At 38.0% G+C, this 13,154-nt stretch overlaps 2 protein-coding genes across 2 annotated transcripts; both read left to right on the top strand.

Moving 5' to 3' along the window:
• Positions 1-3,808: 3,808 nt before the first annotated feature.
• Positions 3,809-8,310, top strand: LOC106418733 (polyadenylate-binding protein RBP47A). Its single transcript, XM_013859490.3, has 6 exons — positions 3,809-4,398; positions 6,219-6,702; positions 6,876-6,943; positions 7,021-7,151; positions 7,234-7,327; positions 7,901-8,310. The coding sequence occupies exons 1-6, from the start codon at positions 4,039-4,041 to the stop codon at positions 8,027-8,029; spliced, it is 1,266 nt and encodes a 421-aa protein (XP_013714944.1). The 5' UTR covers positions 3,809-4,038; the 3' UTR covers positions 8,030-8,310.
• Positions 8,311-11,880: 3,570 nt separating this feature from the next.
• LOC125591435 lies at positions 11,881-12,664 on the top strand. The gene is made up of 2 exons (XM_048765667.1): positions 11,881-12,120; positions 12,219-12,664. The coding sequence occupies exons 1-2, from the start codon at positions 11,944-11,946 to the stop codon at positions 12,513-12,515; spliced, it is 474 nt and encodes a 157-aa protein (XP_048621624.1). The 5' UTR covers positions 11,881-11,943; the 3' UTR covers positions 12,516-12,664.
• Positions 12,665-13,154: the final 490 nt, after the last annotated feature.

Genomic DNA, 13,154 nt, shown 5'->3' with positions numbered 1-13,154 from the left:
CCATCTTCTAGAAAATGTTTCTCTCTGCCTCTCCAGTTCGTCAAACCGGCGTCCCGGCGTCCGTCACTCAACCTTTGAGTCTCTCCGTCTTGGTCTTAGTAGTCAGAGCATAGCCTCTGGCTTCCTCCGCTTATGGGATTCGCTGAACTTCAAGAAAGACAGGGAGTTTGTGGGAATCACGGTTCTTTTCCTCGATGAAAAGGTAAGTTAATCTTCGATCTATCACACTTATTTAACATAATAGTTTTAATTTATTTCCTGATTCTTTGTTGGATAATACTATTTGCAGATTCCGTGATTCATGGGTTTACTCCCGTCGGACATGCTAATCATTACATGCCATCTTTGAAAGCAGATTCCATTGTGAAAGTCGATCGTTTTGAGGTTGCTAGGTGCTCCAAGTGATTGCGAACACAAACCTAGAAATTGGTAAACATAGCATATTTGGCAGCTCCAAACAAGATTACAATTAGGCAAATTCAAGTGGAATGACATACCAACAACTGAAACTGGTAATTAGTCAACAACTTATCCTATATTTTCCTTATCTGAAAAAATCTACTGTGTTTCTGATCTATTTTTTCATCTACGCAACTTTAGCCTCTGTCATGGATAGCTCTCTCCCAAGGATTGCATTGACTATGGTTTCTGGGAAGAAAAAGATCTTGCTCCTGAAAAAAGACCGTGACAACCCTGTTGTAAGATTTTAGTTTGTGCAGAACAAAAAACCTTGATTTATTTTTCTATTTAGTATATTGATAGTTGTTGACAATCATTAGTTATTTGCCAATATGTTTTTTATGCGGCATTTCAGAACTCTCCATTCCAAGCGGAACAGCATATGTAAGCTAATTTTTTTGGAAGCTCCTCGACTTCAAGACAGAATCAGAAGATAGATGTTGGTGGGAGCTTAATCAAGGGAATACTTCAGAGAAGTGAGACGGCCTAGCCAGACTTCATCTATTGTACAGCCTGAGATAAGAGTGGAACCCACAAAACACGAGAGAAGAAAAAACAAAACACGAAATTAACATATTCAGATCTTCTCTCTTGCATGTCTAACATCTGACACCGACGAAACTCAACACCCACGGTAGACGAAGCTGATGCAAGTAAACCTCTCATCAATCATGCTTAAAATCAATCTACGCTTTTCAATCTCACAAAACAATTTTACCTACATGAATCGGGAAATTAGTGCCTACATTCCCGACATAGAGAAAAAAAAGAGTTGAAGTCCTAACAGTTTTTTCAGTATTAGACTAAACCACAGATTCAAGACCCAGTTATTTTGAAACCCTATCATTTTAAATCCAAATTTATTATATTTTTCCATGCACTATTTGATTTATATACAAACAACTAACTAAGTAAACACTAACAAGTTCCATCACCCTCAACTTTGAACATATAAAATATAAAAATATCAACATATGACTTCGTCGTTCATTCTTATATCAAACTCATCAACCTATGTAATATCCAAAGTCTCATCAATCACATTATAGACAAAAAACAATAAAATCCCGTAAACAAAACTATATAATACACCTATAATGTAGTTAACTCCGCGCTTGCACGGAGACTATGCACCTAGTTACTTCAATGTTTCAGCCGGAAGAAAATATAATAAATAATTATTTGAGATAAACGCTTTCCGCATTAAAACGAAGACATGGTTTATTGATGGTTCGATTGTTGAAGCACCATAGAATGCAACTAAATTTATGAATATTTTATTTAGTAAAAGTAACAATATTTTATTTATTTTAAATGAAAATCCATTCTGTAATTTTTTTAAAAATAATTAAAATGAACGTTAAATACGATTTTTTTCTTTCTTAATTGTAGTAGTAAAATATTTGTTTGAAAATAAATTTTGATTTATGTATTTGTTATGTAAAATTCAGAAAATTATTTTTTAATTAAAATATTATCGATTTTAAGTGACTGAAATCATTATATATATAGAATAATGTATTTCTAACGTTGAAAATAGGATTATGGTTATTGGCTCAGTAAAAAACCCCAATGGTATTAAACAAAGTGGGACTCGGGAGGCACCAGCCCGTGATCTCCTCCGCTCTAAGAGTGTCCAAACCGCAAGCCTTCGCTCAAGTCCGAACACCCAACTCCCGACTTGGAATGGGCAGGTCAGTAAATAGCAAACACGAACCCGGCCCAAAAAGATCAGTCCAACGTCCTGTCACCTTGTTGTCTCCACTTGGATCACAAGCCCGCGTTTCCAAGCTCGACGTGCCGTACCTGCGAGCTAAACTTAATATACAACAAGTAGAAGTTTGTTTTCTCCGATGTGGGATTCTACTGGCTAAAATTAAAACATTTCCCTCTCTACGACGGCGTTTCTGCCATCTTCAGTTATAGTCTGAATCTAGCTTTGATTTCTTTGTTTTGCGCTTCATTCAATCCTTTGTCTTTTTTGAACAAACAATCCTTCGTTTTCTGAATCGTTTGATATTCTTATTCATCTCTGTTATAATCAAATATATAACTGTGGGCAGGCTCCGAGCTTTCTGATGTTGAGTGTCATGTTCTGTGTATATATCACTTACCAATAGTTTTGTGTCATATTAAGTGAATGAGCAACCAAGTTTTAACTCCTATAATATATATCTGACAGTCAATCTTTACTGAAGATGGGCAGTACGCAAGATTGAGTTTTGTACAACTTAATCAGTTGACTGGAAGAAAAACCGGAGGGAATTAGTTTATCCCTTTACATCCTCTGTGTGGGCTAAGGGATGACCCATGTTGCAAAATTATTGCGTGGAAGACCTTCTTTAAGTTGGTAACTCATCATATCTTGCTTGAGAGTTTGCTTTAATTTGTTGCAGTAGATACTCTAGAGTTTTCTTAAGTCCTCAACAAACATAGTTCAGGTTTTCAACTTAAGCCTCATGTCCTCTTAACTCGTTGTTAATTTCTTGTAGTTGATCAGTCTCCTTATACATTCACTGTACCAGAAACGAAAAGTTTTTTTTTGTGTGTGTGTATATCTATTGAATATCTCTTCTGTCTATTGATTTTGGCCCTCTTAATGCAGAAATTCTCGCTTGCTCTCTGTGCTCGTCCTATCAGCAGATGTTGTTTTTCGTTAAAGCTAGACTTTAAATTACTCACTAACTGAAAACTGGTCTTGTTAATTTTAGCTTGGAACTTTAGTTTCTCAGTTTTTTAAAGGACGAAGCACTGTAGATAGTAGAATTTTAACTGCAACTTGATAGAGGAACCGTGCGATTGTTGAAATTATTTCTTATTTTCAATGAAAGTTGTAGTTTGATACTTTTCATTTGGTTTTGTCTTGTCTTGCTGCAGATAAATTGAAGTGCTGCCAGAGGTTCGATTTACAGATAAACAACGGTTTAAACAAGACAGAGTGGTCAAGGAATTGCTTCTGCGATGATGGATGCAATGTTGAACGTTGATGGATGGATATCTGAACAGATGGGTGGTCTCATGTTGGAGCTTTTTATAATTCTTAAAGTATTAGTTATTACTTGTATATTAATTAAATTTACTAATATTAAAAAAAGTTTTGCATGGTTTACTATTTGTGTTCTAATTGTTAGTGTATGTATATTTATCCGAATAACGTTGAAGGAATTTTCAAATCAATTTTTTTTTATTTGCCCGATTTAGCACTTGGATCATCAACTGTCATGAGTTGATGTCAACCCTAAAAATTCGGTCGAATCAGAACCGTTGGATCTAACTTTGAGGATGTAACTGGGTCCCACGTTCGCACCACTTCTCTTTCAGACCTTAAACCCTCCGAATCTACACAACACTCTCTCTTCTCTTCTCTTCTCTCTCTCTCTCTCTCTCTCTCTCTCCGCCTCCATTATCTTCTAAAGATCAAATCTAATCCTCTCTCTCTCTCTCTCTCTCTCCCCTAGCTTCCACCATTAACAGAGAAGCTCCACAACAAGCTTTTCTCCATTACACCGAGAGAGAGAGGTTTTGAATTCCAGCAGAGGTGGTGAGTGAGTACTCCAGATCGGATCGGATTCTTCAAAGATGCAGACGACAAACAACGGTCCAGATTCGTCATCAGCCGGAACAACGCCGCCACCGTTGCAGCAACCGACTCCTCCTCCGCCGCAACAGCACTGGCAAAACCAGCAACAATGGATGGCGGCGATGCAGTACCCAATGGCGGTGATGCAGCAGCAGCATATGATGATGTATCCTCACCAATACGCACCGTACACCCAAGGTCACTATCAGCATCCTCCTCAGTTTCACTACGTTCCTTATCACCAGCAGCAGCAGCGTGGTGGATCTGGTGGAGATGATGTGAAGACTCTCTGGGTTGGTGATCTTCTTCATTGGATGGACGAGACTTATCTCCACACATGTTTCTCTCACACCAACGAGGTTATTACCATTCTTCATGAATTTTTTTTTTTTGGTTCGGACAACGAAAGTGATAGATGTAACATCCGTTTACAGATCTTGAGATTTTGGAGATAAGTCAATTTAGTAATGATTTTGATTTAAAAAAAATTAAAACCACTTTGTAGACCTATGTTTATGTAAATTATTTCCTGAAATTTGGGATTTATACGCCAATGTTTCACTTGACTATGTCCAAATCAGGCCATGCGTTCCTTGTCATGAACTCAATGTAAAATTTAGAAACTTTTTTGTATGCTTTAGATGTAAATAAGTGACCATTGTGTGATTGCGTAGAAGCCAAAAGGTTGACATTTATGGTAATTGGACAAGTACGTTGACTTTAAAAAGAACAACATTTAAAGTTCATTTTCGTAGGGCAATAAAAGTACATTTGCCACCTTTTAACATGTCACGACCGTTTCTCAATTGGTCGTCCTTTTCATTAATCAGACCCTTGGTTTTAAATAGCCATCGCTTTGGTCGCCATGGCGCGAGGCGAGGTGTAGCGGTGACCTCGTCGCTTCATCATCTCAAAGCCAAGCGAGGTACACATAGCGATCGCTATTGAACGCTTTAGTAGTACTCCCTCCGTTCCTAAAAGATCTATATTCTAGAAAAAAATTTTGTTTCAAAAAGATGCATATTTTATATTTCCAATGTAATTTTTGTCAACTGAGAAATTGTGAAGTCCAAGAACATTAATTGCATTTTTTTAAGATTTTATTGGTTTAAAAATATAGGAAATATAAAATTACAAAAAACTATGCATTTATAGCTAAGTTTTGATATGTTTTATTAAAAAGTATGAAAATTCTAAAACATAGATCTTTTAGGAACTGAGGGAATATAAATTTTAATATGTTTTATTAAAAAGTGTGAAAATTCTAAAACATAGATTTTTTAGGAACGGAGGAAGTAGTTCCTAAGGCGCCTATAGCGAAGCTTCATTGATTTTAGACAAACCAACTTGGTTTGTACAGATTTAGGTTATTAAACCGAGGCCCTGTTAACATGAAGCTTTGCCGTCTAATACTCCCTCTGTTTTATTATAAGTGTCGTTTTAGGTTTCAGCACACGGATTAAGAAAACAATTAATTTTGTACATTTCCTATAAAAAAACACTATTACCTATACACCTAACCATATTTCAACCAATAGAAAATAAATTTTGCATAAAAATCGAAAACGACACTTATTTTGTAATGAAAAAAATTCTCTAAAACAACACTTAATATGAAACGGAAGGAGTATAATCTATCAACAAACCCTAACTCAGTCTACTATATGATGATTCCCTAAAGTTTTCATCAGCTCTTTCTTTGATATTATTCTTCTCTATTCACGGCCTTACAAATCTTCTTCCTAGCTCTTTTCTTTCTCGGTTAGTTATCAGTTCTCATATACTATTTTCTCCTATCAAGCAAACCTCTATCCTCCTCTCGCATCATTCTTCCCTAGTCTCATATTCTTTTCTACTTTGAACTTCTACTATGTATGAGACCGGAGGATCATCCAACAAACTCAATGAATTTGTTGTTTTAATTTATCCTTTACTGTGTTTTTGTTATTGCCATGTCATAACATGTAGTTATAAATAAAAAAAACACCGTTTTAAATGTGTTGCACATGGCGATCGACTTGCCTCGCCATGGCGCTTGGCGAGAGTCGAGCCCCTAATCGCGTTGGTTCGCCACACGCAATTTAAAACCCAGATCAGACCAGTGTTCTGTTTAGCTATTAAAGTTGTTTTTTTCCTTTCCTTTTTTAACTTATGGTTTCTTGTTTTGTTATTAATGCAGGTTTCTTCTGTTAAAGTGATAAGAAACAAGCAAACTAATCAGTCAGAAGGGTACGGTTTTGTGGAGTTTCTTTCACGCTCAGCAGCTGAGGAAGTCCTTCAGAGCTACAGCGGTGTAACCATGCCCAACGCAGACCAGCCCTTCCGTCTAAACTGGGCGTCTTTCAGCACTGGTGAAAAAAGAGCCTCTGAAAACGGTGGTCCTGACCTGTCGATATTCGTGGGAGACTTGGCTCCAGACGTGACTGATGCTCTACTGCTCGAGACTTTTGCTGGGTATCAATCTGTCAAAGGTGCAAAGGTTGTGATCGATTCCAACACTGGGCGTTCCAAAGGTTACGGCTTTGTCAGGTTTGGTGATGAGGGCGAGCGGTCAAGGGCGTTGACTGAGATGAATGGTGCTTTCTGCTCAAGCAGGCAGATGCGTGTTGGTATTGCAACTCCTAAAAGGGCTGCTACGTACGGCCAACAAAATGGTTCACAAGGTAAGTGATGGTTTCATCTTTATGACTAAAATGTTTTCTCTCTGTTTTGTGTTTTTTTTTGTGTTTTTTTCTACAACTTTTAGTTATTTGTATTAAGCATTTACTTGAGTAGTAAGTTGTCTTAATGTTTTTAACTTTGCATTTGAAGTGAAATGTATTTTTTTTTTAATTAGCTCTGACATTAGCTGGTGGACATGGAGGGAATGGTTCAGTGTCTGATGGAGATTCAAATAACTCAACAGTGAGTTCTTTTAGCTGATGCCTCTGCTAACAACAATACACACCTCACTGCTCATTGTCCTTTTTATCACATTGCAGATATTTGTTGGCGGCATTGATGCTGATGTTACTGAAGAAGACCTCATGCAGCCTTTCTCTCAGTTTGGGGAGGTTGTTTCGGTGAAGATCCCTGTAGGAAAAGGATGCGGTTTTGTCCAATTTGGTAACAGGTACGAACATGAACTGCGCTTGTCAGCTTGCTCATCTGGTAGCGTGGGACTTTGCAAAGTGATGTGCCACTGGTTTTGACAGGAAGAGTGCTGAAGAAGCCATTGAGAATTTGAATGGGACAGTCATCGGGAAAAACACTGTCCGGCTTTCTTGGGGACGAAGCCCAAACAGACAGGTACATGAAAGCTTAAGTTGGATTAGTGTGTTTTGTCTTAATGGAGCCTTACATGCAGTTTTATTAGTATGGTCTATGTCAAAACTTAGTTTTAGATTACATTGGTGTCTTTGTTTCTCTTGTCTCCATGTGGTGGATAAAGTTGTAGAAATCCTTGAAGCCAAAGTCAATGGCTGACAATGGATAGTAGGTGTATTGCGGGCCATAATGATGTAGCGGAACTAACACATTCCTGTGTTATTTGTTAAATATTTTGATTGACAAATCAAATGCATGCCTCCTTGGCCCACTTGTCATCTCCCTGAACTTTATCTAATCTCTGAAACAGTTGTTGATCGTCCTGTGTTTTTAGGACTTTACAGCTATCCAGATATATAATGAAGCTAGTAGAAAGCCACGTCATTATACTCTCTTATATAATATTGTTGTTGTCTTAGTTTCGTGTCTTAAGTTGTTGTAATCAATGAACTAGTTAACTTAATCTCTAAAATGAATGTCCAATACTTATCAACCCTTTCTGGGAATTTGCATCCATTACTGATTTTCAGCTTTGGTAATCTCTTAAAATGACAGTGGAGAGGTGAAGCGGGCCTCCAATGGAACGGAGGATACTCAAGAGGTCAAGGTTACAGCAACGGATATGCTAATCAAGACTCAAACATGTATGCTACTGCAGCGGCTGCTGTCCCTGGAGCTTCTTGAAAGTGTTGGTTGTGTCTCTATCATCAAAAGACCCTCGTGAGTCCTGGACTTAAGGGCATTGGTTTCTAAAACAATCCATTGGAATGTCAGAGGGATCCGATGATTAGTTGTTGGTTCAGGCCTTCAGGGGTTAGCTCGCAACAACAAAACTAAAAACTTCTAAAGTCCAAAGAGGGTTTAGTATCCTGGATTTGAATTTTGCTTATTTTGCTGTCTCAGTCTCTGCCAACATTTTATTAAACTTGAATTTCATTCTCAGTTTCTTTAAGTTTTATTCGTCATGTTGCATTTCTTTGATAGTTTTTTTTTTTAAGAACTTTATACTAGAGAGTTAATAGGTTTGTGTACAACAAAGAGAAATTGATTCATTTGGAACAACAGTTAAAACTAAAAGAAGACAAAAGACCAATCCTCAGAAAAAAGATCCACAAGAGTTTTTGAATAACACTGCAAGAAAACATCGTAATTCTGACGGACATTCTGACGGAAAATGAGATCCTTGGAATATTCCGATGAATTTCGGAGGAAATTCCGAGAAAACCCAAAATTTGGGTTTCCTCGGAATTTCCTCGGAATATACCGATGAAATACCGAGGAAATCATATTCCTCGGAAAACACCGACGAATATCCGAGGATATATTATAGCCGTTAGAGAGCCGTTGGACGATTTTAAAAATTCCAAGGAAATTCCAAGGAAAGAGCCGTTGCCGTCGGGATTCCGTCGGAATTTCCTCGGTACTGTCAGCAGCATTTCATCTATAAATACCCGCACCCCCAACCTCTTCATTCACTTCATTTCTTCATCCTCTCACATACTATATTTACACATGAATTTGATTGAAAAAAGCATGTCTTCTTCAAATTATTATCGTTCTTGGATTGATCGACCTCATTTGGATCTGAACACGAGATTGCTTACGGAAGAATACCAACGAGGTATAACCGAATTCATGGGGTTAGTTCAACGACAACCGGAGGCAGAAACGGGTATGTTAAGATGTCCTTGCTCTAATTGTAAAAATAGAAAGATTATTAAAGAGTGGGATGTTTGGACTCATCTATATTTGAATGGGTTTACACGAAGTTACAAAATTTGGTATCATCATGGAGAAACTGATTATGAATATGGTAGTACTAGCGAACCTCAGCCTGCGGTTAGGTTAGAAGAACCAATTAGAATGGATGTAGATTATGGTGTAGGTACTGAGCAGATGGTAAATGATCGTTTTAGAGGGGAAGATTTACCCAATGCAGAAGCTATGAGATTTTATGATATGTTGGATGCTGGAAAGCAACCCTTGTACGAAGGTTGCAGAGATGGTCATTCAGCTTTATCATCTGCAACAAGACTGATGGGCATTAAAACAAATTATAATTTGGCTGAAAACTGTGTGGATGCGATTGCTGATTTTGTAAAAGGTATTCTACCTGAGGATAATGTAGCCCCTGGTTCATACTACGAGGTTCAGAAACTAGTAGCTAGTCTTGGTTTATCGTATCAGGTAATAGATGTATGCAGCGATAACTGCATGATTTATTGGAGGGCGGATGAACAGCGGGTTACATGCAAATTTTGTGGAAATGCTCGTTATAAAGATACGAGTGGAAGAGTTCCAGTGCCATTTAAAAGGATGTGGTATTTGCCTTTGACGGAAAGGTTGCAGAGGTTGTATCAGTCTGAACGCACAGCGCAACCAATGAGATGGCATGCGGAGCATTCAACAAATGGTGAGATTAGACATCCTTCAGATGCAAAAGCGTGGAAGCATTTCCAATCAAAATATCCCGACTTTGCATATGAGAGAAGAAATGTCTACCTTGGATTATGTACTGATGGTTTCAGCCCGTTTGGCAAGAGTGGAAGACAGTATTCTCTATGGCCAGTCATTCTTACACCATATAACTTACCGCCAAACTTGTGCTTGCGACGAGAGTTTTTGTTTCTCTCCATTCTCGTTCCCGGACCAGAGCATCCTAAGAGATCACTTGATGTGTTTCTTCACCCACTAATATATGAGCTGCAACAACTATGGGCTCAAGGTGCTGAAACATACGATGTTTCATGTAAAGAAAACTTTCAAATGCGGGCAGTACTTATGTGGACAATAAGTGATTTTCCAGCATATGGTATGTTATCTGGATGGACAACGCATGGAAGGCTATCATGTCCATATTGTCAAGATAACACTGATGCTTTCCAACTAAAACACGGAAGGAAAACGTGTTGGTTTGACTGTCACAGGAGATTCCTACCACCTGATCATCCATATCATAGGAGTAGGAATTTGTTTACGAAGAACAAGAGGGTGTTTGACAGTCCACCTCCAGAAATTTGTGGGGCAGATTTGTCGACACAACTAAGAGATTTTGGTGCAGAAAGGACGCAAGACCAAGGTGGACATGTGCATTATCCGGTAGATGCTGTTGGAAAACTACATAACTGGCACAAAAAGAGTATTTTCTGGGATCTACCATACTGGAAGGATCATCTGCTGAGGCATAATTTAGATGTCATGCATATTGAGAAGAACTTTTTTGACAATCTCATGAACACGATCCTTAACGTTCAAGGTAAAACAAAGGATAATTTGAAGTCAAGACTGGATTTAGTCGATATATGTGCTCGTTCAGAACTTCATGTTGATGAGAATGGTAGGGCTCCTTTTCCCATATACCGACTTGATGCAGAGGGAAAAGATGCGTTCTTTGATTGGATTTCAAACGATGTGGAATTTCCAGACGGTTACGCATCTAATTTGCGTAACTGTGTCGACATAAAGGAAGGAAAGTTTATCGGCTTGAAAAGCCACGATTGCCATGTAATGATGCAGCGCCTCCTTCCGTTTGCCTTCAAGGAACTATTACCACGAAATGTTCATGAAGCAATTGCAGGGATAAGTGGTTTCTTCTGCGATTTATGCACGAGATTAGTGACTCTTGAAGGTATTAAAAATTTGAAGACTAACATAGCCGTGATTCAGTGCAACCTTGAGAAGATATTTCCTCCCTCATTTTTTGATGTTATGGAGCATCTTGTTATTCACCTGGCAAGAGAATTGGAACTTGGTGGTCTTGTGCAGTATAGATGGATGTATCTGTATGAGCGGTATATGTTCCATTTGAAGAAGATGGTGAAAAATTTAAGTAGGGTGGAAGGTTCTATAGTCGCACAGATGATCAATCAAGAAACTTCAAACTTTGCCGAGTACTACTTTCCAACAGAAGTTCAAATCAAAAACAGAAGACCTGCTCGGCATGATGATAGAGGCGAACGGGCAACATATCATGTTACGGTTCCAGACATCTTCACAGATGTTGGACGACTTAGCGGAAAACCAAAGGACCGTCGACTTACTGAGCAGGAGTGCAGTCATTTGCAAACATATTTGCTCACCAACTGCGAAGATGTTCTTCAATATGAGAGGTAAATAAATTAGCTTACAAAATTTTGTTTTAACAAGTTGAAATTTAAATCTTAATTAATTATATTATTGTCAACATATGTACATGATTTTCATGGCAGAAAAGCGGTTCGAATATAAATACGCCACAGAGGAGGAACTTGAAGAACTGAAGCAGAGAGAATTTTCTCGATGAATGCTTACTTATGTGAGTGCTTTAAACAAATTAAAACATTATTTATCACATATTTATACTAATTCACATATATTGATATAACATATATATGTGCTATTAATAGGTGTCTGCTGGTATAACCAGAGGTGAAACATTTGACGATTGGATACGCGAGATGGTGCGTGGACCAGAGTATGTTGTGAAGTCATATCCGAGATTTTATACTCGAGGATATGCATTCACAACTCAAAATAGGAGACGTTCGAGTACGACTTATGATGCTGGCGTTTGTTCTGCATCTGGAGATGATGTATACTACTGAAACATACGAAAGATTATGGAAATCAAGTATCCGGGCATGGTTGGATTGCGCTGTACTGTTTTCTATTGTGATTGGTATGACAACACTCCAGATCGAGGTGTGAGAACAGATGCATTTGGTGTTACATCAGTACATTCGAGGCGAAAGTTGCAATATTGTGATCCTTTCATTCTTGCTTCTCAGGCCGATCAGGTAATTAAATATACATATATCAATTATTCATAATGATTCATCATCATGTGTATTAATAACACGTATTTACAAATTAAATAATTTTTTAAATGTTACAGGTTTGTTATATCAAGTACCCCCGGGTTAGGAACAGAGATGATCCATGGGTCACTGTTACATCACTCAACCCGATAGGCCGAGTTCAGGGAAGTTCTGAGCTGGAAGACCCACTACAACCAAGCACATCCGGTAACTTAAGTGCATCAGAAGATTTAGCTGCAGTTGGCCTTGTAGTCGATTTAACCGACTTTGGAGAGGAAGCCGTCGTTCACGTAGAGGATGAACCAGAGATTGGAGAGTTTCACCAAGATCCAGATTCAGATTCATCTGGTGATGATGACTCGGAAACAGAGTAGCATCGCCCTTTTTTTTTTAATATAAGAATACCGAGGAAATTCCGAGGGATAATAGGATTTAGGGATTTCCTCGGAATTTCTTCGGAATAGTCCGAGACTTTTCCGACGATTTAGGGCTTTTCTTTTAGGGTTTCTGTTTCCTCGGAAAAGGCTCGGAATTCTCGGAATATTTCGAGGAAATTCTGAGGAAATCCAAGTGTTTCTCGGAATTTTCTCGGAATATTCCGAGGCTTTTCCGGGGAAGTTGGGTTTTTAAACCGAAAACAACGTTTTGCGGTTTGAATAACACTTATATAACCCTTATTAAGTGTCTTAGACTGATTATGAAGTTAAAACTTTGTTCCTTACCCTATAATAAACACTTTTCCAATTGTATGAACGAAATCCCCACAACATAAGAGAAACACTTATACACTTTAATCAACGGTAAAGGGAATACTTACAATTCGTTTTGAAATTTTGTTATTTCATAGTTTATGATCATCTATACAAAGATTCCTCAATGGTATGCATTGCATTTGTATAAGAAATGATATAGGGCAAAAAAATTTGATGTTTTGAAACCCCAAACATGTGTTCCTCGGAATTTTCTCGGAATAGTTTGAGGAAATTCCGAGGAACAATATAAACCAATAGATA

This window comes from Brassica napus, chromosome C8 (genome assembly GCF_020379485.1).
Source record: "Brassica napus cultivar Da-Ae chromosome C8, Da-Ae, whole genome shotgun sequence".
Classification (NCBI taxonomy): Eukaryota; Viridiplantae; Streptophyta; class Magnoliopsida; order Brassicales; family Brassicaceae; genus Brassica; species Brassica napus.
Note: the sequence above shows the minus strand (reverse complement) of the source record. Positions and strands in the feature narration are given on the sequence as shown.